The 27,541-nt window shown below is 38.8% G+C and overlaps 3 protein-coding genes across 6 annotated transcripts in view; 2 read left to right on the top strand and 1 right to left on the bottom strand.

Annotated features, from left to right (window-relative positions):
• Positions 1-10,158, bottom strand: part of LOC136251457 (integrator complex subunit 1-like) — a 32,907-nt gene extending 22,749 nt beyond the window's left edge. The window contains exons 1-14 of one of the 2 annotated variants that reach the window (XM_066043908.1): positions 10,001-10,158; positions 9,905-9,937; positions 9,490-9,831; positions 9,092-9,288; positions 8,907-9,044; positions 4,867-5,132; positions 3,080-3,269; positions 2,684-2,829; positions 2,097-2,238; positions 1,706-1,743; positions 1,265-1,409; positions 911-1,019; positions 735-855; positions 249-326 (exon numbers count right to left, since the gene is read on the bottom strand). In XM_066043908.1, coding sequence (XP_065899980.1) covers positions 249-326; positions 735-855; positions 911-1,019; positions 1,265-1,409; positions 1,706-1,743; positions 2,097-2,238; positions 2,684-2,829; positions 3,080-3,269; positions 4,867-5,132; positions 8,907-9,044; positions 9,092-9,288; positions 9,490-9,831; positions 9,905-9,937; positions 10,001-10,040 — 1,985 coding nt within the window. In that variant the 5' untranslated portion in view covers positions 10,041-10,158. The remainder of the gene's footprint in view (positions 1-248; positions 327-734; positions 856-910; positions 1,020-1,264; positions 1,410-1,705; positions 1,744-2,096; positions 2,239-2,683; positions 2,830-3,079; positions 3,270-4,866; positions 5,133-8,906; positions 9,045-9,091; positions 9,289-9,489; positions 9,832-9,904; positions 9,938-10,000) is intronic. The other variant, XM_066043907.1, reaches the window with a different exon arrangement.
• On the top strand, positions 10,001-14,734 carry LOC136251463 (pleckstrin homology domain-containing family A member 1-like). 3 transcript variants are annotated; one of them, XM_066043915.1, is made up of 8 exons: positions 10,001-10,157; positions 10,220-10,429; positions 10,487-10,567; positions 10,618-10,680; positions 10,730-10,765; positions 10,849-10,929; positions 13,612-13,679; positions 14,109-14,734. In XM_066043915.1, the coding sequence occupies exons 2-8, from the start codon at positions 10,277-10,279 to the stop codon at positions 14,626-14,628; spliced, it is 1,002 nt and encodes a 333-aa protein (XP_065899987.1). In that variant the 5' UTR covers positions 10,001-10,157; positions 10,220-10,276; the 3' UTR covers positions 14,629-14,734. The 3 variants fall into 3 exon arrangements, with proteins under 3 accessions (XP_065899987.1, XP_065899988.1, XP_065899989.1); XM_066043916.1 differs by having other exon boundaries at positions 10,038-10,157; positions 10,267-10,429; XM_066043917.1 differs by having other exon boundaries at positions 10,054-10,152; positions 10,267-10,429.
• Positions 14,699-20,822, top strand: LOC136251461 (uncharacterized). Its single transcript, XM_066043912.1, has 10 exons — positions 14,699-14,847; positions 14,896-15,015; positions 15,127-15,248; positions 15,306-15,384; positions 15,903-15,947; positions 15,996-16,084; positions 16,552-16,672; positions 16,721-16,744; positions 19,461-20,229; positions 20,518-20,822. The coding sequence occupies exons 1-10, from the start codon at positions 14,776-14,778 to the stop codon at positions 20,706-20,708; spliced, it is 1,632 nt and encodes a 543-aa protein (XP_065899984.1). The 5' UTR covers positions 14,699-14,775; the 3' UTR covers positions 20,709-20,822.
• The last annotated feature ends 6,719 nt before the right edge of the window (positions 20,823-27,541 follow it).

The raw sequence follows: 27,541 nt of genomic DNA, 5'->3' as shown, positions 1-27,541 counted from the left end.
CCACAATCACTAGTTATATCATAATCACTAGTTGTACCACAATCACTAGTTGTACCACAATCACTAGTTGTACCACAATCACTAGTTATACCACAATCACTAGTTGTACCACAATCACTAGTTATACCACAATCACTAGTTGTACCACAATCACTAGTTATACCACAATCACTAGTTATACCACAATCACTAGTTGTACCACAATCACTAGTTGTACCACAATCACTAGTTATACCACAATCACTAACCCTCTGTCACCCTCTGGCGGCCAATTGTCCTTCATTACATAAGACTCAGCTGGCTCCAAGAATAGAACTCTACGAAGGCTGCAAATACAAACATATGTACCATGTTATGTGTACCACAGACAAGAAATACACTCATTTCAGTATAACATATCTAAGCTGACAACACAGGTAACTGTACTGAAGTATTGTAAAGAGCACATTTGTACTTCCTTTTTGTAGTCTCAAACTAAAGCTGCTTGGCAACCTATTTCAATGTTTGGTGTATGTGCACAAGCATTTACTTGGATTGGGTGGTATCTTCTTTCAAATGTACTTGGCCTCGTTTCTGGCACAAACATGATAAAACCTACATAGATTCATCAATTATTTCTTCTGGCATAGTTTCAGTCGCATGGTATTACTACATCTTACCATATATGGTATCACTACATCTTATCATATAAGGTATCACTACATCTTACCATATATGGTATCACTACATCTTACCATAGTTTATATTCAGTTGGTTGAAGTTGGTACATGTTAGGGATGATCGTCTGAACCCACAATACTGCTTCCCTTTCTATCTGTCCCAGTGTCTGGTTAAACTCTAATAGCTGCCCACTCACTACAGGGAGGGGTGTGGCTAACATGTCTGCAGGTGGGCATGGCTGTGTGCTCACCTGATTTGTCTCCCTTGTTGTACAATGATACGGCTTCTCTGATTGGTAGGTTTGCCGTTAACATACATGAGAAGGCTATGAGGTCTGCTAGCGCTAATGCCATACGCTCCTATGGAAACAGAATGACATGTATACTATTATTGAGACATCTGATACTTGTTCACCAGACAATGTACATACGAGAGTGAAAATTAAATTTATTGCCAAAATCTTCCCATTTAGATATAATGAAAACCTTGATAATAGAACTAATAAAAACTGACGACTTTTGCAAAAACTTTACTGTCAAAATATAATATACAAATGGTATAATTGTTATTCTAGCACAAAGCTGGGTATACTATCAGTTGTTACCTTATGTTGAGGCTCCAGCCGAGTGAAGAGAGCGTCCTCCCGAGCTTGCATCAATGCTTGGTTGAACACAACAAAGTTGAAGTCACCTTTTACCTGACGGATCAACTCTCGCAGGAATGCCCTCAGGGCTCGGAGGTAGTCATCCCTGTAAATGAATGTTAGTCTCACAAGCTAGCCTGTTGTGTAGAATGGGCATAGGACTGGTAACCTTTGTCAGTTTTCAGTTAACACAGGCAAAGCAATTCAATGCAGTTAGCACATGTAATGACACAACACTCCTTGAGATAGAACAATTGTTGCTAAGGATACACAATATTTCTGACAGAAGAAAATGAAATAGCATTCCAACAAAACACTGGTGAAGGTTACAACAGAGCATCTCTAACATAAACTGACTGGCTAGCAATACTAGTATAGTAGGAAGGAGAGGGTGTGGCTCACCTGTTTGCAAGGAACTCCTGAAACACTGTTCCCAATAGCTACAATGAAATAACACAATCTCTTGTAAATTTATGAACCACACACTAATGAAAGACAAAACTCAATAAAATTTGGCTGTCATTGCTTGCTGAAAGAAACCATCCCTATTAATGGATATTGACATACAGGGATTGGTCTGAATTTTAACACTCATACAGTTGAATGTAGTCCCAGCCAGACCAGCCGGTAGTGGCTTCACTTGCAAGTTAGGAAAGTGCATCAGAAGCCACACAGTCTAGCTGGGATCATTCAACCTGATGTTCACAAAGTGGTTGATGGCTACCACATTACAGTATGTCAGGGAGTCAACAATGAATGTAGGAAAATATCCCAGACCCACCAGGTGCTATACCTTAGGGGCAGCGTCTGGTCTGCTATGCATCAACATGGCCAACAAGTGCATGTTAGTTGGACTCCTGTTCTGTCCTAGTTCATTGTGGACCACTGTTCTTAGAGCTACCTCCAGGTTTCCTGGGTGACAGCCAATCATCTCCCTGCAATATGACATCATGGAGGTGTATGCGCATGTTCCACACATGCTCCATGCAATTACACATTACATATACACATATTAGAGTCTATTTCCTTTATCTCTCTTCATCCAGAAATGTACTACACTGAAACTCTTGACATAACCTGATGTCAGTGCCAAAACAATGACAAAGAGTTGGTGTCTTGTAGTTTTAATAGTGCAGCAAACAGTGTAGTCAGATTAGAGAGGTGTACCAGGCAGAATTCAAAATAAGAGTTGGTAATTGAGTGTCCATTATTGCCATGTCATTTACTGAGTACTGCTGTAGTAATGTACAGTATATGTGTCTGCCAACCAGTTTTGCCTAAATTGTATGGAAAATGGCCAATGGCCACCCGTTATTTTGAACTGTGCTGGGTCAGATTAGAGAGTGTGACTGTACTGTAATGGGGGAATCCCAATCCTACCTCACACAGACAAAGTGATGGTTGACCAACTGTTTAGTCTTTAGTTTCAACCCGACTATATACTCAATGACCTTCGTGTCCTCGGGTGTCTGTGTGGTGCAGTTACTGGCAACTGCATACAGTAAATCCTGACACAGTCGAGTGAGCTGCACAAGAGAAATGGCACAAGTGAATTATAGCAATCCAATACCATACATACAATATACCATACATATAGTACAAGCTTTTGATATAACTTCAATGGTTTGGGTTGCAAAAATCATATACTGAAATTGTTTTCACTTTAAGTAGGCATACTGCTCTAACAGAAATTACGTTTTTATCAATATGTCATTAGTTCTATTCATACAGATATATTATCACAAGACTAACACTAGACTACACACAAATGGACACCTTGGGGTTCGGCATCCATGTCTCTATTCTTTGTGCAGCTTGTAAGCGCAGTTCGGGATAACCGATAGCAACAGTGAGGAATCTCAGCAGACTACGAGACACGGTATCCACTTGTAATCGGCTGCTCAACTGCTCGGAAACGGTCTGCACAACATAGTTCTTGAGGGAGGCCTTGGAAGACTGTGACCACCTAATAGGAGAAGCTTATCATGGTGTATGCTTAACTAGGATACATGCTTTGCATCAGAAAGAGTACACTGCCTGGAACCTATTAATGTGGACACTTGAAGACACCTACATAATCCAGACACTTAGTTAAGGTTCCAAAGTATCCCTTAGTACATAAACTGACCTGGAAAATCAGGACACCTTGATAATCAGGACCCCTTAATAATCAGGACACCTTGATAATCAGGACACCTTGATAATCAGGACCCCTTAATAATCAGGATCCCTTAATAATCAGGACACCTTGATAATCAGGACACCTTGATAATCAGGACCCCTTAATAATCAGGACACCTTGATAATCAGGACACCTTGATAATCAGGACACCTTCATAATCAGGATCCCTTAATAATCAGGACACCTTGATAATCAGGACACCTTGATAATCAGGACCCCTTAATAATCAGGACCCCTTAATAATCAGGACACCTTGATAATCAGGATCCCTTAATAATCAGGACACCTTGATAATCAGGATCCCTTAATAATCAGGACACCTTGATAATCAGGACACCTTGATAATCAGGACCCCTTAATAATCAGGACACCTTGATAATCAGGACACCTTGATAATCAGGACCCCTTAATAATCAGGACACCTTGATAATCAGGATCCCTTAATAATCAGGACACCTTGATAATCAGGATCCCTTAATAATCAGGACACCTTGATAATCAGGACACCTTGATAATCAGGACACCTTGATAATCAGGACCCCTTAATAATCAGGACACCTTGATAATCAGGACACCTTGATAATCAGGACACCTTGATAATCAGGACCCCTTAATAATCAGGACACCTTGATAATCAGGACACCTTGATAATCAGGACACCTTGATAATCAGGACACCTTGATGATCACGACACCTTGATGATCAGGACACCTTGATGATCAGGACACCTTGATGATCACGACACCTTGATGATCAGGACACCTTGATGATCAGGACACCTTGATAATCAGGACCCCTTGATAATCAGGACACCTTGATAATCAGGACACCTTGATAATCAGGACACCTTGATAATCAGGACACCTTGATAATCAGGACACCTAGATAATCAGGACACCTTGATGATCAGGACACCTTGATAATCAGGACACCTTGATAATCAGGACACCTTGATGATCAGGACACCTTGATAATCAGGACCCCTTGATAATCAGGACACCTTGATAATCAGGACACCTTGATAATCAGGACACCTTGATAATCAGGACACCTTGATAATCAGGACACCTAGATAATCAGGACACCTTGATAATCAGGACACCTTGATAATCAGGACACCTTGATAATCAGGACCCCTTAATAATCAGGACACCTTGATAATCAGGACCCCTTAATAATCAGGACACCTTGATAATCAGGACCCCTTCATAATCAGGACACCTTGATAATCAGGACACCTTGATAATCAGGACCCCTTAATAATCAGGACCCCTTAATAATCAGGACCCCTTAATAATCAGGACCCCTTAATAATCAGGACACCTTGATAATCAGGACACTGTTGGTTGGTCCCAGTTCCTTTACTTTATACAGAAATTACCTTTGTTCCACTTTGATACTATCCAATGGGATATGTCCAGGATCACTCTTAGGAACTGCAGGAGTTGCAGCTGTCTCGCCCTCAGGCACTGATTTACTGGTCTGGGTGGGTGGAGCTCCTGAAGTTGAACCACCAGCCATACCCTCACCTCCTTGCTCCTGGGAAGCAGCGGATGGCTGGAAGAGAGTATTGATATTGTCAACTAGCAGCTTGCTTGATTCCAGATCTGTCCACAATCGGTCAGCCAAGCAATCCTCGATGTAAACCTGTATAGTGTTGTCAGTGACGTCACAAAATTTGTAGAGGTACTAGTTTTTGTTTTTATGGTCCCTAAATAACTCACATGTGGTTCCTCCACTACCTGTAGCTTGCTCAACCAGTTAAAATACCAGCATCCCTCATACGTTTCACTAGTTTTTATTTATTTTTTATCTTTGAACACTTAAATTTTCATTGTACTTGTTTGTTTACTTTTTTTAACATACCATATTTCTAGAAATATAAGCTGCAAGAATTTTCATGAGTAACGTGTTACAGTTTTGTCAGGTGATGAAATTTTTTTAACAATGTACAGAGAGCTGAAGCATCAGCTAGTTTTGAAGCGCTATACCACAAATGAGGTGTCTCAAAATTTATTTTATATTCCCTCTCACAATTCACCCTCTTTCCAACTGGGGCAGCCCATGAATGCAGCTAATGATAGTAATTAAAGTTCTGGTCATTGTTGCACATTGTGAAATTTTCATGGATTTTATTTTCACGGTTGCTGTGTTAACCACAAAAACCGTGAAAATTACATCATACTGTGAAAATTTCCATGCATACAGCAATACAAAGAAAAATGCACAATTAATTTTCATTGGATATGCGATCTTTGACAATAATGGTTGTTTATCAAACAGTACTACTTTTAAGTTAAGTAGGGATCCCCCCAAAAGTGATGCATGCCGCCTAAAATGCTGCCTTTAAAATTATTCTAGAAACATCTTACGTGACAAATCACCTTACAGAATAACACTAGTCCATCTAACATCAAATGTAGCATTACAACACTTACAGGCAACTGAATATATAGATTTTTTTTTAAATCACTAAAACTTTTGTCTGCCTTGCCTGACCACAGTCGTAAAGCTGGAGGCCATCGCACAGCTACCATTTTAAACCACAAAAAGAAACTTGTGCCTTTTGGGGTTCTGATGAGAGTGTGCCCTCTGTGCCTTGTCTTTCCTTTTATCTTCAGTCAGGCTGGTCTTCGTCCTTTTTCATGCAATGAACCATATTGAGGTATCAATTTTCCTATCAACGAGCAGCATATTTAGATGTCACAAACTTATTTAAGTGTTTACACTTGGTAGATACCTATAACTTCACGATAGGTTCAAGACCACGCCTATTAATGTGATCTTTTAATACTGATCAAACACCAAGACCACACCTCTTAGCAATCTATTTACTCAATCACACCCTGTTATTATTGGTATAGCTGTATTCATAATACTAGCACAAAAATATGAAATAGTGACACACCCTCCGGTAGGTGAAAGGCTGACTCAAGATACTCTAATACAGCAGTCGCCCTAATAGAACAGTCACACATGTATAACTGTATTTAAAATAAAGGGATCCAAGTGATAAAAAGTAGTGAAACAAGAGATGAATGATGGTATTACAGCATAGCTCAGTAGGAAAAGCATAGAACAAAATCATTGCTATAACATTCCAATGTAGGGATTATCCCACCGAGCTAAGCTGTAATACCATCATTCATCTCTTGTTTCGCTTTTTATTGCTTGGATCCCTACTTCATTTTAAAATTAATAAATACAATAATTATGACTGGTGAACCCACACAATGGCACGCATACATACTGCATCAAAAACACCAAACTTAATGGTTTCATCTGAACAGAAGCCCCAACTATGAAAAAATGAAAGTAGCCATTACACTTTGTTTTCAGCTGTGATACAGTACGATAGTAACTGTATATTAGGGATCATGGAGGTGTGTATTTTCTCACAAAAAACAATATTGACCAGAAACTAGCCTCACGTATAATAATACCTTTATGGCACCTTGGCACTATTAGTCAAGCCCAAAAGTGCCTTCAGCATGACCAAGAGTTCATAATATATATACTAAGGAGAGTATCCTACTCTCATATACCCCTGTAGAAAGGCGTATCGTGAAGTTATGATGTAACACTTCTGAGTTCGTCCGTTTTTCTTTGTATAATTAATGATGTCATTAGTTGAACATGGTATCGATTGAACGCGTGCCTACCAACGTCGCTAGCAACCAAATTAACTCCAGCTCTAAGCGTTTCTCACCCAACTACAATCGTTCCTTCATGGGTTAAGACCACTTCGTAGGCATTTCTTACTAGGCCATTCGCGAATACGGCTATCCTGAGCGTCGCAAGTGTGAAATGATGCTAACGATTCTTGCACTTTTACGGCTTCCTGTACGTCACAAACCATGACATCTTGTCGTTACGTCATAACTTCACGATACGCCTTTCTACAGGGGTATATGAGAGTAGGATACTCTCCTTAGTATATATATTATGAACTCTTGGTATGACCCAAAATGCTTCCAATAGGTTGCTATGAAATTTATTATTTTTATAAGGAGGAATTTTCTACTGCCTGACTGACTTACTTACTATGTCTTCACACAAACGTAACTCGATAACGGCTAAGGATACAGGCTCGATTTTTTTTTTACTTTTCAATGTCGCTTCAACCCAACAGGTGCCTTTTGGCATACCACAGTATGTACAATGCATGCTTACCTGTGTCCTGTTTATCCATGCTGACAGCACAAGGTGTCAATTTGCAGTAGCTAGTGTGTGATGGCTTCCCTACATTTGTAGCAGAAATCACCTGTAGTGATTGTAGAGGCACTTTTCGTCATTTATAACGAGGGCTGAAAACGAAGCGTAATGTCCACTTCACTTTTCAGCCAGTAATTGATATTTGGGGCATGCATCTACATGATAATAAGTCTATGGTGCCATTCCTTATTTAGATGCAGTACATGCAGGTTCACTAGTCATAATAATGTTACAAAAAGTAAACAAGTATATACAAGGAAAAATTAGAAATTTTAAGGAATCGTAACAAAAAGTAGTCAAACAAGTAGGGATTGAATTTCCACTAGTATATTTGCAGGTGTAGATGTCCTTCATTGTTTCACAACTTTTTTTCGCTAGTCTGTAATCGAACTTGCGTCTTGTATGTTCAGCCTGTTCAGCCTGTTATACAGCATTACAAATGATGAACAGTATGAGAAGTACCTCAGCAATTAATCTGAAAATATGGACAATTCCAATTCCAAACCTAGGGACACTATCACATAGGGACACTATCACACACTACCGTGAATTGACACATTGCGTTGTCAGCGAAGAGAAATGGGACGCAAAAGGAGGACAGCCACAAAGGCACCTGTCAAGTTAAACCGATGCCCAACAGTGAAAAATCAAGCTTAACCTTTTACTTATTTATTCATTTTATTTATTAAGGGCTTACAGCATAAGTAGGACACCTGGTCCTACAGTCTGTTTATGTTTGAAAAGGTGGAGAAAAAATCCATGACTGGACCTGGACAGCCTTGAACCTGCAGCCATCCAATTTACGCTCTAACGTTTACAGGAGTCTGCCAGGCGGTCAGGATGTTTCCTCCTTGTCAATTTCATGTATAAGTATCCATAGGAACTTGAGAGACCTTTGCTGTTATTGAGTTATGCTAGTCTGAAGGAAGTCAGTCAGTCAGGCAGTAGAACATTCCACTGAAAAAATAATAAAATTTTATAGTAACCTATTGCAAGTGTTTTGGGTCATACTGCAGACACTTTTGGGCTGGCGAAGGTATTGTGAGGTAGCTGGTTTCTGGTTAAATTTTTTTTGTGACAAAGTACAAACTCCATGATCCCTAATACAGTACTACTGTACTGAGTAGTACTGTATGATTATACAAAACAATTCACCACATATTTCAATATGAGTGGCTCAATAAATAATGACCACAACAATATTACCTTAGCTACAGATTTCGGCCAATCATTGGAGTCCTTTAATGCATACACTAGCAACTGAGCAGTGAATGCATACACCTGAGGATTAGCACGTGCCTTAAAAACCAATGCCTGCTCCCTCTTCAATATGGACACCATTGCCTGACAATGGAACATATTTGAAGATACATTTCTGAATAATGCCTCACTTCAATTGCCTCAGGTGGAGTAAACAGACTAGGGTAGCACCTAGCAATGGTTGCTATGGAAGCCATAAGACTGGTATCTGGCTTAATACGAGATTGTTTCAATTGTTTTAGAGCTCCGAGAATAAGCCGTATTGCTTTAACATCGTCATCAGCTTCACATGTCTTAGTAACCATATCAACCAGTTCAGTTGTCTTGACTACAACAAAATCACATCAAGTTTACTCACACAAATATAATCTGTCCAAAACTTTCCGAGGGACAAATTTAACTGGTAAAATTTTAATGTATCCAATACATGAAGCTGGATTTTGTTTTACAAATTTTGCATATAATAGTGAAATTTTGTCCCTCAAAAATTTAACCATATACAATAAATATTATGGTATATCAGCCTTACCATCCATGGGCATTATTTGGGATGAGGTGGATGGCAGCACAGCTGACTTGGGGCCGGGTGGGAGACCCTTACCAGTACGACTAGCAGGATTACCTGCTGACTGGCTTTGCTGAGGCAGTCTAATAGGATTGGAGAACAATCCACCAGCAGTTGACTGTGATGGCTGCCCAATGGAGGATGGGGTGCCTGATAACAACTTTGGCTTCTTAGCAGATGGCATCCCAGCAGCTTGACTCTGAGCTAGGACCACACTGGGTTTGGGAGGAGGTGGGGTGGGGGAGGGTTTTAATTCCCCTTCAGACGACACAACAAAAGTCTTCTGCGGTCCACTTGGCTTTGAACCTGAATCAACAAAGTAATCCCAACATAACCACACACACACACATACTATATTCTTCATACACGGATCACTCACCAAGGGCAAAGAGATTAGCAGGAGGAGCATGACCTGGAAAAGTATAGCACAAATTATTTTATTTACTTGTCAAATACTAAGATTAGTCCTCTCTACCTCTTTGTTTGGCTGTATGTTGTGCTCGCCTGTTGCTCATTATACCTCCCCAGTTTGCAAAAATTTTACTTGTGGGTTTTAATTTTAAAGCGTGTGATTTCTCACTTCCAGAATCGGAACTTGTTGATCAAGGGAATTTTGACAGCTGCTTTGTAAGGTACGGATCTATAACATGGTTACCGTGGAGTAAACGATGACTTATTAACATTCAATGAATAGTTAATGAGGTCTGAAAAGGATAATTGTTGATTGTTTGTCGAAAACAGAAGTCACAAGATGTCTCAAAGCCCGTCTTCGCCCAGGACACCATCCCGTTTTAGTGCAGGATTTTTCACTGCTAGACGACGAAGACAAAGTGCCCCAACCACAGACGGTACTAGGCCAACGTCAACTATTAGTTATCTTTCTACGGATTTTGATGCAGCAGACGTAAGTAGTGCGCCAACTTGACGCCAGAGTACGGTATGATGAAGTCTCTCATGACAGGGACCTATCATGCCAATAAGTCCTACACAAGTACCAATTGAATGTAGTGGATACCTACACAAACATGGCAGGATATTTCGTGTAAGTGAAATTAAGACATTGTATTAGACATTTACTGCTGTATGAATTAGGGTTGGAAGTCAAGGTATTTTGAGCTACAGGGTCCTCATTTGTACTACTATAAAGATGATTCAGTGAGTGGTTGTGTCCTCAATGTGTGCTGTGATGATGTTGGTATTATAGAAAGCTAGATGTCTCGGGGAGATTGACCTTAACTTGGTAGGACTATCATTGTATGGTTCACTATCATTGTATGGTTCACTATCATTGTATGGTTCACTATGTTTCTATTATTGTGTTAGTGTGCGGATGTGAAGCCTTCCTCGTTTGCTAGTTTTGGACATACTTTTGATATCATGACTACAAAACGTATTCACACTCTGGTGAGTACGATGTGTCCAGCTGTACATTCATGTATGCATAATTTGAGCATAGTGTGGTATGTGATATGTGTGTCCGTAAACCCCTTTGTCAACTTTCTTGGTTTTGAAAATATTTCATACCATTGTTTTGAATTTCACATGAGCCTCAATAGTCACAGTACAAAACAGATCATTACAGAAGATTTTAAGTTGCTTGCGAAAACGTAAAGCGTCACGTGGCTTTCTCTAAATATCACGTGCTAAATATAAGTTGAAGTGCGCTCAATTATTTGAACAAGCTACCGTGTACAGTATGGTAGCTAAGTTATATAGCTGTAGCCATGCCATTAGATCTGAGGTGGAGAGTAGTATGGCTACATCACTACAAGGAATTAAGCTGCAGAGAAATATCATATCTGCTGTACATTCACATTTCTACGATTTACAGGATACTCGATCGCTTTCAAGAGTATGGTACTGTTGTACCAGTATCTCACAGCAGTGGTCCTTTACATCTGTTGGGAAGTGTAGAAGAATATGTGATTACAGATGCATTGATGTCAAAGCCAGAAATGTATTTAGGCAAGCTACAGGGCGAGCTATTTGAGAGGGCAGGCACACAGGAAAGTGTAAGTACTATTTTTCGAACTATTCGAAGATTAGGATTTTGAAGGGAAAAGTTTCGACAAGTCGTGTTGTGAAGAAGCGACTCTCTACGAGCCGAGTTTATGGAAGAAATTCGGTACCTATCAGCAGATATGATTATATGGCTTGATGAAACTGGCTCGGATAGGCAAAGTGAGAACAGAAAATTTGGTTACCACCTGTGAGGAATCACTCCCTGCAATTGTTCGAGGGAAAAGATTATCCTGCATTGCAGCCATGTCAGCTAGAGGGATGGAGGATGTGGATATATATGAAGGCAACATTAATGGTGCAATCTTTACCACTTTTGTTGCCTGAAGTTTGGTCCCACTCTCGCAACCATTTGATGGGAAGACCCCTAGATCAGTGGTAATGGATAATGCATCCATACACCATGCTGCATCTTTAATTCAAAGTACTGGTGCAATTCTTTGCTACTTACCACCCTATAGTCCAGACTATAATCCACTGGAAGAGTCCTTCGCCAAAGTGAAAGCATTCCTGAAGGAAAATGAAGTAGCTTATGATGTAACAGATGACCCACGTTTAATGATTATGATGGCATTCAACTCTGTGACTGAGGGAGACTGTAACAGATACATAAGGCATGCTGGGTACAGCACAAGTGGTGATCAATGACAGTAGTACTGAAGAAAAACAACACACACTACATGTGGTTATCATGTACAATTGATACCTGAGTGAAGGAACATACCATTGTATACATGATTACATGCATGCGCACAATATGTTCACAGACATAAAGAGTCTAACTGATTAAGTAGCATCTGTCTTCGCTTTTCAATTCAGTGGTTATTGCACCACATTCAAACATCCAATGTGCCAGGTCAATTTGGCTCAGTAATTTAGATTGATAATCAATCATCTTTCCAGGAGAAGTTCCCAAGCTGTTGCTACTGTCCTGGCTCTCTTTCATTGCTGACTCTGGCCCATCCTGTGATTTAACAGAAGGTTGACTAAAAGCTGATGTTGAATCCACCATTTTTGTAAAAACACTAGCCATGGTATCCACAGCAGAATCCTCAGCCTTGGCTGTCTTTGCCTTTTCACTGTTCCTACTGGTGGGCTACTGTTGCTTCTTCTTTTTGTGTTTACCTGAATCTATGGCTTCAGCCCATAGCTTACACTGTATCTTGTTGTATTGTCTTTGTGAGAATTCCTTAGTTCAACAGCTATCTCTTCTATTCTCTTAGCCTTTTCTTCACAAACATTCAACTTCTTGACTTTCTTGGGTGTGGGCTCACGTTCATCATCCCCATCAAGACAAATCACTGACTTGCTCTCACACTGAGCCACATACCTCCTTCCTTCGCATCACAAAGATTTCCCACTGTCTCTAATCCATAGCAACTCTTCTTTAATATTATCTCCATCTACAAAATGAATCTGTGATGAGGAGACATAGTATCCTGTAGATCAAAGGATACTACATCTTTACTGAGTTGTTCCAGTATCTCTTCTCGAAGGTGTCTCAAATTACGTGTTGCTTCAACACACAGAGTCAGCATGTATGTCACGTTTCTTTAGCGGATTTATCACTCTTATCGGTATTGCAGCATGTTTGGCTTCACTGAAACCACCACATGTTGTCTAAGTTGCCAGTTCCATAACATGAATTTTTGACACTCTGGGCACTGACAGCCAATGCTTCGGTCACCACATTTGAACTCGTCACAGAATTGTATGCACTGACGTTGCTTACACTAACAGTCGGGGGAAACCAGTTTAAACTGTTCGATGACTTGATTTCCACCAGGAATTGTTTTTAACACGGCTTCAAAGGCAAGCTCCATATTAGGCTATGTAATTAATTCAATCACGAGAGTGCTCACTTGTGCCAATGGTCTTTTGCAAGCATCTTGAAAATTTCTGTAGATTATATTTTGTGTCATTATAAGGTGATGCACTTTGTTTCATAAAATCCAAGGTGAAATTTGATGAAACATGTTCATGTGTAGTTTGCTGGTATCAAGACTTAAGTTAATGATTAATTTCATTATATTATTTACTCTTGATGCTTTTCTCTATGCTCTACAGGCTGCACGTACAGAGGAAGACATGAAGCAGTGGATCTCCTTCATTGATGTACACATGGCAGCTGTTGAGTGAGTGCTGTTGTATACAGGCACATGTGACATATTGTAAAGACTAATACTTTCAAGGGTTCAAGATTGTTAGTTGTTATATAGGCCTGTTTGTGATAGCATGAAATTCTTTTCCTAACACTGGAAGTCTGGCACAGTAATCCTCCCCCTCGCAGTATTTTGGGAAATATGGTACACATGTCTTTGGTGGCCAAATAATCCACAGCTTGAGCTGTGATGATCATTGGCAGAGGTGATCATGTGTCACCTCCATTAGTTCTTCACTACATACACAAAACCTTAATTATCTCCATTTCATTGTCTCTGTGAAAACATTACTTGTTTTTATCACTCCTTGCCAACACTGTGCAGTATACAGTGTATGCCCATCAATTTCTACCCATACAACACTGCTGTTGATATTTATAATATACTTCTCCATTTTGTTAGGTTGCCGGAAAAGAAGGGCGGTACAAAGAAGAGACCACCTATGCGAGCAGAATCACAAGAATCAGGATCACCTGGGCAGCCAGCTAAGAGAACAAAGAGTTTTGTAGATAAGATTAAATCATTTCGCATTATGAAACGTCGTTCACATTCAGAGGACAAAGAAGAAGACGAAGAAGTAGCACCAATGAAGCAAGCAAGAAGTGAAGACAATATTTTATCCCCTCTATCTGCTGAAGCTCGACCTGCTAGCCCACTTGTGGTAGCACACAAGAGCACACCAGTATCAAGGGAAGCTACCCCACATCTTGATGACTCTCTGATAGAACTCAACCCTGAGCTGCAGGAATATTACAATCAGAAATTTGTGTTTGACGAGGTCAAGGAGTTTCTTGACACACGTGCTGATGATGAAGAAGCTGCTGCCAATATCCTGGATGAGTTGAATGTTGAGGAACACCCTTGGATGAAGGAGGAATCAGCCATGGAGCAATTGAGGGGCTTTTTAGACACTTGTCCTTAGAATGAATGTATTTATGAATGTGGAATTTTTAAATGTACATTTCCATGTTGTGTACAATTCTGTTTTGTAGAATCATGGTAGAAACAATAGTGTGATATGATTCTAACCAGTGCACGCTATATTCTATTTATTGCCTAGTAAGGCCAGATGGCGGAGGCGGCCGTCACACCAGCTTACCGTACACTGTGTAGTCACTACTCACGAGGCTGCTCTCTACTGGTGAGTGTACCTAATATACACGGAGCTTTTGAATTGGTGTACCTGTAGGCGCCATGCTGCGGCAGAGTCTATCCTTGTCGTATATGCCACGACGAGGCGGAAGAGCATAAAATGGACCATAGACTAGTAGAAACGATTCAGTGTCGAAATTGTAGTAAATTGCAAGAGGTATGCGTTTAGCTTGTGTTGTATTTAGAGTTCATATCAGTATCTCTAGCTTGTTGTATAAATACTGTAAGATTTGGTTATCATGCAAGATTCAAATTAATTGGTGTGCAGGTTACCAATAAATGTGTTGAGTGTTCCACTGTGTTCAGTGAAGCCTACTTCTGTCAACACTGCCGACTGTTTGATGACAAAGACAAGCAGCAGTTCCATTGTGATCAGTGTACCATCTGCAGGTGGCATATGACAAGCATGCCTTTAGTTAGCACCTGCTATCACATGCTCTCTTACAGAGTGGGCGGGAGAGACAACTACTTTCACTGTAGCAAGTGTAATCTTTGCTGGTTAACTTCTTTTCGTGAGGCACATAAGGTATGAAATGTCCTTTGTGTACTCAGGAAGGATTATAACAATTAAAGTGAGGCCTGTTAATGTGAACATTTGACAGCTGTATAATCACATTTCAATAGAGGTTATGTTAACTAGTACCAGTATGTCTCAACTTGTGGTCTAGCTAGTTATAAACAACTTTTTATCCCATCCAATATGGTGTTGTTTATGTACAAGGGCAGTGTTCCTTGGAGTCCTTTTATACTGACTAATACTACCATGTTACATCCTTATTGTCGGTATGTTAAAATGAGGGTGATGCTCTTACTTTCCATTTTGACGTAACACAAAAATTGTTAGAGACTATGACTGCCGTACAGTTAACTGGTAATTATTTTTGAAAATCAACCCTACTGGGGCCCTGACTTCCAAAGATCAGACATCTATACAAGAATAGCTGTTATTCAAGACAATACGACCTGTAAAGTCGATGTGATGCATTTAGCTAGTTGCAGCATTCAGGGTCCTATATTGCTATTATTTGCTCTCCATTATAATAGTGCAAGTCAAATGCTACTCATTCAGTGTGTCCAGTTTGTATGGAGGTGAGTGGTATAGTTACATTACCTCATATCACATGATGTCATTTGAAGGATGTTCATTCCTCAAGAGATAATCCATATTGTCTGCCATGTGACCACTATCTACATCGTGGTTGTTATGGCAACTTACTGGAGAATGGGTCAGTCAACTTGCTGTGGTTTTTTTTTTTCATAAATTGATATGTGCAACTTTGGTGATCCTGGTTCTACTAGGGGACACCACCTTAGTGTAAGATGTGTACCAGAATACAATGGCTTAATTTGTAGAGCAAGGCTTATTACAACTAATAACTTGTCAACAGCAGCTGCTAAAAGGAGTAGCAGGATTTTTCTGTTGGTTTATGGGATTGTATTAGAATTAAATGCCTGGGCTCTATACTAGATAAGCACGATACATTGGATAAATCATTTTTTGAAATTTGGTGAGAATTGAGCTATATCATAGGGACATTTTTGTCAATGATGAAAATGAATTTAATGATCCTTCACATGGTTCTGCCTTTTTGCTAACCTGGTCACAATTTTAGATTCTTTTCTTGTATGACAAAAATTACAAACTGTTATGCATAATGTAGTAGCTTGTGTTGATTACTGTATATACTTGTAGCCTGTACAAGTGTCCACTGTGCAACACCAGTATGGTGGACATGACTGAACATTGGAAGAGACTTGATGAGGAGAGAAAGGAATGGCCAATGCCGAGAAGGTATCGTAACTTCACTATCAAAGTGAGTAACTTATTGCCTAACGACTGAGGTAAATTGTGTCTCTCTTAGGTGCTTTGTCAAGATTGTCATGAGGTTAGCAAGTCATTATGGGGTAGTTAGTGAAAGAAAGTGTGTTATGTCTGTCAGTGTGTAGTGTATGTGTGCACTTGTGTTTGCATATCTGTGTGTAGTTTACTTAATAATGTGAATTGTGCTTGTCCCTGGTTAGCTGTACAACTATGTACAGGGGTGGATCTAGAAATTTTCAGAGGGGCTTTCAGGTTCTCTGGAATTGCAAACTTCAGCCTAGCTGTAAGTTGAAGACCAAAAAAAAAAAGGTCACTACGTGGTTTTCAATGCTGTTAAGATGATTTCAAAGGCAAAAGTATGAAATTTTGCCAATAGAAAAGGCCATAATATAGCTAGGGGGGGGGGGATTGTAAATTTAAACAAGTAGAATAGGGATCGAAGTTGTGATTCTGAAAAAAAAACTGCAAGGGATGGTGGTTCACAATACTGCTTAATACATCACCACAAGCTAAGCAGCTTGATTTTGTGTACATTGAATTTAAGATTCCTATTTCGACTGTTCAAATAAAAAGCCGAAATAGGAATCTTAAATTCAATGTACACAAATCAAGCTGCTTGGCTTGATGTATTAAGCAGTTTTGTGAATCAGCAGAATCACCATTCCTATTACTTCTTGTTTATGCAGTTTTGTTTTTTTTCAGAATCATAACTTTGATCCCTATTCTACTTGTTTAAATTTACAATTTTTTGTCCCCCTAGTTTCTGAAATTTTTTCATGTCCATGCACATGGCCAACACAATTTATGGCTGGTGTTCACTGCATGTAGTAATATAGTACTGAAGTAATATATAGTGCAGTAATATAGTATATGAAGGCTTGCTCCATTATACTCAAGCATCTGTCTACTAGCTACTTGTAGAGTGTGTACTCATGATCAGTCTTATGGAATAAGCCTTTTCCATAATGACGTCACATCGCTTTTCTATTTGGGGTACTCTTATATTTTCGAGTATTACATCCTATGACGACAAATTTTTCATGAACCATTTAGTTGTTAATAAAGGATGATATTGAATCCAAGTTACCAGGTATTGTTACAACGTATATAAAGGAATGTTATTTCTACTCAACCTTCAAAACCAGCTGAAATTTTCAAAACCCACGTAAATGATTGTATTCTGCTGCATTATACCCATATCTGTTAGTTTTAGCTCGATATCTTCTTCCTGAATCACACAATAGCCGGAAAACCCTACCAATCTGTAAAAAGTAGCTATCTGTAGCTATTATTTAGTCTTTTCTCGTGCAGATCCTTAAGGCAACTGCTCTCAATCTTTCGATCATGTACAAACTGTGCCCTTTTCCTTAAATTAATACTAATGTACGGAGGAGACACGCCCTCTTTTTAATTCTGTTTTTTTATGATGGGAGTTTTTTGTTTTGTTTAATATGATGATAATAATAAAAGATGATGATAATAATAAAAGAGAAGGTCTTCACGCTCAAACAATGGGTAGAGAGGCAAACTCTGCCCAATGCTGTGATGATGGTATTGTTGCCATGACAGAAGCAGCATTGCCACGTTGAACATCAATAGCAACCTTCTGAATTAAATTTTCGGTAGCTTATTAGGCCTGATACATATACTGGAAAGTGATACTGTTTTCTTTCGAAAATTCTTTATTCCAAAGCTTCGGAGCTGCCCTTAATTTTCGATCGCGTACAAAGGGGACACACACCCTTTTCGGTTTGAAGGGTTACACTATTTCTGATAACTTACGAGGCTTGTTACGTCGATTCTTGACTGATAAACGGTTGTAGCAGCCCTTAGGAAAGTGCCCGGAATGCAGTTTCAGTGACGGGCTATGGGCCACACACCCTTCACTGACATGAGTTGAAGAACTCTAAAACGTTCAGAAACTAATTTCAGTGAGTAGCATTTATGTTTAATGTTTAGTTTAATACATCTTGATGAGTTTTAGTCCTGTGCGTTGCTTCTTTTTTTTTTTTAACTGCTGTACTTTTGCTTTTATGGCTTTGCGAGTGAATGTCATCTCAAGCCATGTCTCTTGCTCTATATCTCGCAATCACTTTAGAAAGCAAAGATTTTAATACCACACAGACCTGGGTAGGAATGATTTTAAAATACGCCATATGTTTTTAGTGATGATATCTACTTCCTGTGGGCTGTAGACTCACAAAATAAGAAGAAGATGGAGATTTGGGATGATTTTGGAATTTTTAAAAACTCCGAAAACCACTTCCCTTGTGTTTTATACTTCCAAATCAGTCCTTGCAATACCAGAGAAAGGTCTGGAAGGTTTTTGAAACACATCCAAAGCCCGGAAGGCTGCTTTCAGCGTGTGTTCTATTAGAGAGATTTGAAAGTTTTTGCCCCGATCCCTATTATGAACCACCCCAGTATATATAACTCTTTGTAATTTTTTTATCACCCAAACGAATCATAGGGGGTTTCAGAGGGGGTTTCTTACGCTATTTCAGAGGGGGTTTCTGGAAACCCCCCTAAAACCACCCCTGATGTGTCAGTGCAGCTCCCAGGTGCTGCTACTGATTCTTTCAGGCTGGTACCTACTGAGTGTTTACTTTTTATTATAATGTGTATATGTTATGTAATATATAATACTTGAAGCATGGATTGTTGAGAAATACCTTAGCTGATCTTAAGTGGCTGGGACCATGGTAGGTAGGTGTTCTGCTTGTAAAGGCTCCTAAACTTCCATGTACACTGCTGGTGACTTGTTATGTGTTGTTGTCTAGACTACCACAACACAGTTCCATGTCATTGGACTAAAGTGTCAGAGCTGTGGTTCATATAACACCAGTCGCTGTGGCAATGAGGAGATTCCTGCCGAGTCAGAATCAGAGTCAGAGGAAGACGACGATGATGATGAGATTGAAGAAGATGCAAGATTAGCACTTCTTCAACAGCGACTGAGTACCATGGTGAGTCGGTTGAACCGGAGCATGGAGAGAAGAAACAATAACAGCAACCCAGCAAACAGTAGTAGTGACAGAACACAGGAAATGATGTTACATTCATTTGTGGATCAGTTACAACTCTTTCAAGGACTGTTAAATGAAATTAGTGGCAACTATGATGATGCTGATGAGGGACCAGACAGTTCTGAGGACACGAGCACTTCAGAGGAAAGTGATGGTGAAGGAACTAAGGAAAGTGACGTGTCAGAATCAAGTAATGACTTAGAGGCAGACGATGAAGGTGACAGTAGTAATCCACACTCGCCTTCGTATTCCTTCTTCTCTCATCCACATCCCATCAATCTAGAGGACATTTATGGTACTCTTGGGGAGGAAGATGATAGTAGCAACAGCAGCAGAGATGACAGGAGCAGTAGTTGGGAAACTGAAGAAGAACAAGAAGTGATTGGAGAAGTAGGGAGCTCTAATTGGGGTGACAGTTCCTATGGTGACCATGACAACAGTGGCCATGACAACAATCTTGTTTCACATGACATATCTAATATATCAGGATCATTAGGTACTGTGACACTTGATTGTCTGTCAGGTAAGGGAATATTAGAGGTGGTTGAACAATATCTGCCATAATTGCTTTATTTCATGCGAGTGTCAAATATTATAATGCGAATTGGTGGGGTTGACTCTTGTTTGCTCATTATTTAGATCAAATTTCTTCATTAAGATTAAGCTTCAAGTTTGCTGTGTAAATAATAATTCTTAAGGTTTATGAAGTTATGCTGTGTTATATTGTGTAAATATATTATCTTAACTTAATCAACTTCCTCTGGCTACAAGTATGTGTATCACAGTTACCCTAATGATGTGCTCTTATTAGATTCTGATGGCAGTGATGTAATGATGAATGAATTACCAATAATCCCGCCACTTCGTTGGAACCTTGGAGGTGCACCCATGCTCCTTCCATTTCATGCTAATATCAACTTTCCTTCATTGATACCAAATAATGATAGCAGTGACAGTAGCAGCAACGAAGAAGAATCAAGAGTCAATTGTAATGTACAATAGCCACCTGACTAAAGACCTTAATTGTTGATTTTTACTACTGAACTGTTCCTCTAATTCTATGATATGTGTAGCTACTTCATCTAATTTTTAACATTAATTAACTCACTGTATTGTTGTAAAAAGGCATGACATTGTGTAGTAATAATCACCATCATGATAATAATCACCATCATGATAATAATCACCATCATGATAATAATCACCATCATGATAATAATCACCATCATGACAATAATCACCATCATGATAATAATCACCATCATGACAATAATCACCATCATGATAATAATCACTGTCATGATAATAATCACTGTCATGACAATAATCACCATCATGACAATAATCACCATCATGACAATAATCACCATCATGATAATAATCACCATCATGACAATAATCACCATCATGACAATAATCACCATCATGACAATAATCACCATCATGACAATAATCACCATCATGACAATAATCACCATCATGATAATAATCACCATCATGACAATAATCACCATCATGATAATAATCACCATCATGACAATATAAAATATAGAGAGGATATTAACAGTAGTCATCCAGAGGTGGTATATGGTTATGAGAGAACATTCAGTTGTGGAAATAGCCTCTTACAAGTATCATATTGTGCAATACTATGGTGTGGTATTAGTGTCAAAATAGTACAGTATTATGGTAGATACAGTGTAATTTTTTTGTGTGGGTGAAGCCAGGTGTTGAAATTACAATGAGTTGCACAATTAATTTTTGATGGGTGATGGAATATTTATGAGGGCAGTATAAATAAATTAAAACTGCACATTGATTAATTTCCATAGGGCAATGAATATTTCTGAGGGCGGTATGATTAAGTAAAGGGCTGCAAATTATTTTTAAAGAGGTCGATTCAATATTAATTTTGGCGAGGGCTATTAAATATTCATCGCCCTTTGGAAATTAATCGATGTGCAGTTTTAATTTATTTATACTGCCCTCATAAATATTCCATCACCTATCAAAAATTAATTGTGCGACTCATTGTAATTTCAACACCTGGCTTCACCCGCACACAAAAAAATTACACTGTATCTACCAAAATACTGTACTATTTTGACACTAATACTACACCATACAAAACTCTTGTAGCATTCCAAACTATTATGATAAAAAAAATTATGTAGGTGGTTATGTCATCACATAATCCTCTTTCTAGTAAGGGTGGTTTCAGGAAAACTCCCCTTTGAAATTTTCAGCAGGGTCCTAACTCACTAATAAGTTTGGCAGCACTAAAGTCAGTGAGTAATGGCAGACAACATTTTACAGTAGCAAATCATTTGATGGAAGGATCTACAGAAGGCTCTTAATAGTTTCCTTAAATTCTTCAACTGTATTCTAATAACTAGAACATTCATACTAATATCCATGTTTCATCCCTGATTTGGCATTCCTCTACACTCAGGTTATGTTGGGATAACAATGTTGTGGCTACTGGTCCTGATGACTTGTCTAGATGTGATGTTTTTCCTAAACTAGTTCAGTCCTTGTTGTTTGAATGTAATGATTAATAACTAATCACTGTGAACATTTTAGTAACCACACTTATTTCACACTGAGCCCTGTGGTTAGAGTAAATTAGCTGCATTGTGCTCCACCATTTTGGGAATCACTTTGTACAATTTTAGCTGATGGCTGCACTGTTGTTTCCTAGCCAGTGGTATACATTGATTATCTTACATGTACAATTTTCTCTCCTGAGGCAGTCATTCAGTTCAGCTGTGACTCTGCTTCCCCACCAAATTCTAACCAAACACAACTGCTAAATTATTTCTTTATAATATCGTATACAAATGAAATTTACCCTGAACTGTTGCAAAAATGCTTTATGACCACTTAATAGAAATCAAAAGAAACTTGTAAGGTTTCAGATCACTTTGTCTTTGTGCATGGGACTTGATTATACCTAGCGAATACTGCCAAGCTGTCATGAATACTGCCAAGCTGTCATGAAGAAAATTAATGGTGAAGTTATTTTTGTTTTGATTGTCTTTTTTCTGTGGGAAACCACAAACATTCCTACTACACTCATATACATCATAGGCTGATCTAGGAGACATTGTTAGGGGAACACAGGAAACTTAGGAGGGACAGGATAAACACACTAGGAGGAGAAGAATGTAACTCCATGGTAGCTACACAAAGTTATTCTTTCTCATAACTTAGGTTGGTATGGCTTGCTAAATGAAGGACATTTATATATTCTGAAAACTACGTGTTTGCTTTGAAACATATGTGCTAACCTAGGAAATTAGTTCTTCTTCTGCCTGTTTGATGGTTAAGTGTATATACTCAGTGCTTTTTAAAATCAAATTGAGGCAGATAATATAGTTTAATTGAATGCTCTATTAGAGTAGTGACCGTTCTGTTAGAGTAGTGACTGCTCTATCAGATAACATCGTACTTCAGGGAATTCACTGTGTGTTGTTTGTGCGAATATTGTCTTAAGATGCCAATGAGGGGTAAGTGAAGAGCCAGAGTGGGGAAAAGCCTGTCCCTCTCCCCTTAGATCTATCTGCCTATGACCACACTGTGATATCTTGACTGTTCCATAAGAGTACAACTATCTATACCATGTAGGAGTTAAGGGGCACATGTGCACCCTCTATAGATTTTCTCCTGATTAGTGGTTACTCATATAGCCACATATGACAGGTCAGCTTGTGTTTGCCTACCAAAAAAAAACAAATCATGTGATCTCTGTAAAAAGTGCTTATGTGGTTGTAGATTCCTAAACTCTAAGGAGAAGATCATAAAATAATTATGGGTGACTCTAATGTACTGGACATTAATTACAAATTGGTCAGTGCACTGCTGTCTCAGAGTTTTCTTCAACACTTACAACCTCACTGAACTTACTAGGGAATTGACCTGGCATGTGATACATTAATATAGTACTCTTTTACAATATTACTACAGGGAATTGACTAAGACTAAAAGTACCTCAAGATCCAATTTGAGACCATTTTCAAAAATTTTCAATTTTGTGATCTACTATTTGAGTTAAAATTGTCTTGCAATCCAACTAGTTTTAATTTTCTTTCTTACAGTCCACCACAGTCCACCACAGTCCACCACAGTCCACCACAGTCCACCACAGTCCACCACAGTCCACCACAGTCCACCACAGTCCACCACAGTCCACCACAGTCCACCACAGTCCACCACAGTCCACCACAGTCCACCACAGTCCACCACAGTCCACCACAGTCCACCACAGTCCACTACAGTCCACTATAAAATTAAATTAAATTCAGTCCATGCAATAAAATGAGCCGGTCTTGTGTGTACATAATTATGTATAGTTCTTATTTTTCAATTTTGTCCTTTCAGCCTACTGCTTACAAATCTCAACCATTTCTCTAAGATTGCTTCCAGATTTTATCTTGGCACAACAGCTTACATTTCAAGGGGGACTATGATCCAGACCCCACTATAGTTAGTATGATCCAGACCCCACCATAGTTAGTATGATCCAGACCCCACCATAGTTAGTATGATCCAGACCCCACCATAGTTAGTATGATCCAGACCCCACCATAGTTAGTATGATCCAGACCCCACCATAGTTAGTATGATCCAGACCCCACCATAGTTAGTATGATCCAGACCCCACCATAGTTAGTAACACAAAAATCCCTACAGTTTTCCTATTCACTGGCAATTTGTCACACACTGAAGTATTCTCTTTACTTTAATTGTTTGGAGGACAATCATGGCAATGTACAGCACAAAGAAGTGTTTACTTCAAACACTATACCCCTCCTCCCATCTCAGGTTAGGTGGCCACTGCTACTTACTGTTGGTGTCACTGTGAACAGCCACAAGTCCATAATTACATGACTATGTCATACAAGACTGAAGGAATGAGTATTTGCTATTTTTACTGTTATGTATGCTTAAAAATTATTGTGGATGCTATATATATCAATATATTCCTACTATTAAAATGAGGCATTATCTTAAATGGTTTACTAGCTTAAAAACATCAAACTAACTGCATATATCAAAGATCACCTACAGAATATTTTAAACTTGAGGAGCACTTAGAATTATCTAAGTGTTACGTGATTTCATTACCTAAATCTGACCACGAATCTATGTGTTTACAGCAAGACTTTACCAGCTCGATTTACAACTCTAGTGGTATACTGTTCAGTGATAGCTACTAGCAAAGCAATAATCAGTTTTCACCACTAGTAGCTACTAGTATGTCACCTATCAAGACTCACGGTAGTGAGGCGCACGGCCAAGAAACTACGTTTTTTTTTTACAGCAAAGGTGTTTTTGGGGTGGTACAGTATACAGTAGACAATAGTGTTCAGTTGATCAGGTTTTTATCAAAGAAAGGAATATTGTGTTATAACTGTGGGAAATGCACAAGTAAACAACAGTTAACAATAAAGTGTATATGGTGCTAGTTTGCAGATGGTGAACTGAGACTCTGTGAGTCCTGTATCATACACTGATTGATTGATAGATTTTTATTTACCCTCACAGTAGTCTACAGAGCTGTTCTTCCCCACTGGAACACGCATACATATTGCTGGAAATTCTACCAAGAATTCATTTATCAATGTGATAAGTGGTGATAAATGAATTCTACCAAGAAGAAGCAGATGAATGGAAGTACTTGATCAATAATAATTCAGCAGATTAGCAAAACTGTATTTACAGCACGTGTTGTAGCTATGGAGGGATCCAAACATGATGGGTGGATTAAAAAGTAAACAAGGTTTGCTGTTAATAGTGATGATACATGGCACATGATGATCTGAACATGATCTGATGTGAAGTTGGTAGCAATTAAACACGATGTTAAGAAACATGATCATATTTCCTTAAACACTTTGCGATATGAATGGCTCTGTTTTGCAGGCGTTGAAGTCGTGTCACTTGTGATTTATTTAGAGTTGGTCCCGTACAAGTAGTGCAAAGTCAATTCTGGAAAGAATCAAAGACTCTGTTAGCATCTTTATGACCTCAGATGTTAATGACTTCCTGTGAATGCTAAGCTAGATAGTATGATGCCTTCTGACACGGTATTGACTTATGTAATTTATTGTCAAAAATAATTCCTAGGTATTTCTGTGCTTCAACTTCTTGAAGTGGATTACCATTAACCAGAATGGAAATACTAGTCGATACTTTCTTTGGAGAAAACCACATCACACTAGATTTCTGAACATGGAGTCTCATTCTACTCTTGGTAATCCAGGTCTGTAATCCTTGTAAATCAGAGTTTAATTTCTTCCTATCCACATCATAATTTCACCTGAGCATACTACCGTCATGTCATCAGCAAATTGTAAAGGGTACCGTGCGTCACAATAGAAGGCATCTCATTCACATACGCAAGAAACAATAATGGGCCCTGGGAATTACCCTGAGGTATGCCACCTTTTACAGGAGGCCATGAAGAGACTTTGTTTTTAAGTATACTTGGCACATATACTATTCAAATATATTTTATTTTTAATGCACTCAGCAATCAATGAGTATAATGTTATTCCATTTTTGTCAGTGGATTAATGTCTGTATATACACTATGGTAGCATGCATAGGTGGGGGGGGGGGGGAAAGTGGAATGACATCTCGCAGAAATTATCCTTATTCCTAGAGTGGGGCTGAAAACCGTGAAATACTCTACAGGAATGCTCAAATAGCCTAATAGAGCAGTCAAAACGCTTCAATCATAATAAAAGTAGTTTAAAAATGGAATCAGACCACCGACCTATTACTTGAGAGTTGGTAGTTCCCACCACCCAAATGTGGTTGTGCCGTGATCTTAAAATAGTAATTGTTGATTTCTTACCCCTTTTCTTTTGAGCGTATGCCATCACATTCTTACTCCAGATTTATTTACATATAAAATGCATTGGGCCAAATTTATTATACTATTACTACTTCCAACTCTGAACAGTTTGGATGATTAATCAAAGCATTAACTAATACATTAATGACCCAAAGATTTAGTGATGGTTCATATGTGGCTCAATATGAGATATATTTGTCTTACTTTTGCTTTTATTTCTCCCTGTAACCAGTTACAAAGGTTACAAGATTACAGACATCTTAAACCCTCATCCAATCTTCTAACCAATCAGACATAGTCAATCTCACTACTGCTCCCTTGAATACTTGTGTGTGGTACACCATACAGTGGTACACCACACAGTGGTACACCATACAGTGGTACACCATACAGTGGTACACCATACAGTGGTACACCATACAGTGATACACCATACAGTACACCAGTAAACGTGTTAAATTATTTCTTTGACAAAAATGAAGTGTTTATTGCAAACAGAAAATGTATCAAAGTCAATCAATGCTCAATCTGGCAATCTCTTTGAAGCATGGCTTTACTGGGATATAAATCAGTTTCAAAATAATTTGTTTTCTATACCCTTAGGGTATTCAACAGCATAGTATGTAGCTAATTACACTTGTATTCAGTGGCGAGTCTAAGGGGGACAAGGGGCACGTACAAGATTATAGAGCAGTCAGTCAAATACTCTAATAGAACAGTCACCACACATAACACTATTGAGAATCATCCATAGTTGTTAAGTGTAATAAAACTAGCATCTACAGCACTATCCCATGCATGGATACACTTTTCCTGCTAATAATATTTTGTCAAATGAAATGTGTGCCATTTTCCCTGACATCTGGAAAACAGCCTCAATAGTTCCTGTGCATAAAAGGGTAGCCAAACTGACTGCAGTAACTACAGACCAATCTCGCTTACTTGTATATGCTCAGAGGTACTAGAACACATC

Source organism: Dysidea avara, chromosome 3 (assembly GCF_963678975.1).
Source record: "Dysidea avara chromosome 3, odDysAvar1.4, whole genome shotgun sequence".
NCBI lineage: Eukaryota > Metazoa > Porifera > Demospongiae > Dictyoceratida > Dysideidae > Dysidea > Dysidea avara.
The sequence above is the reverse complement of the archived record's forward strand: the minus strand, read 5'-3'. Positions and strand labels throughout refer to the sequence as shown.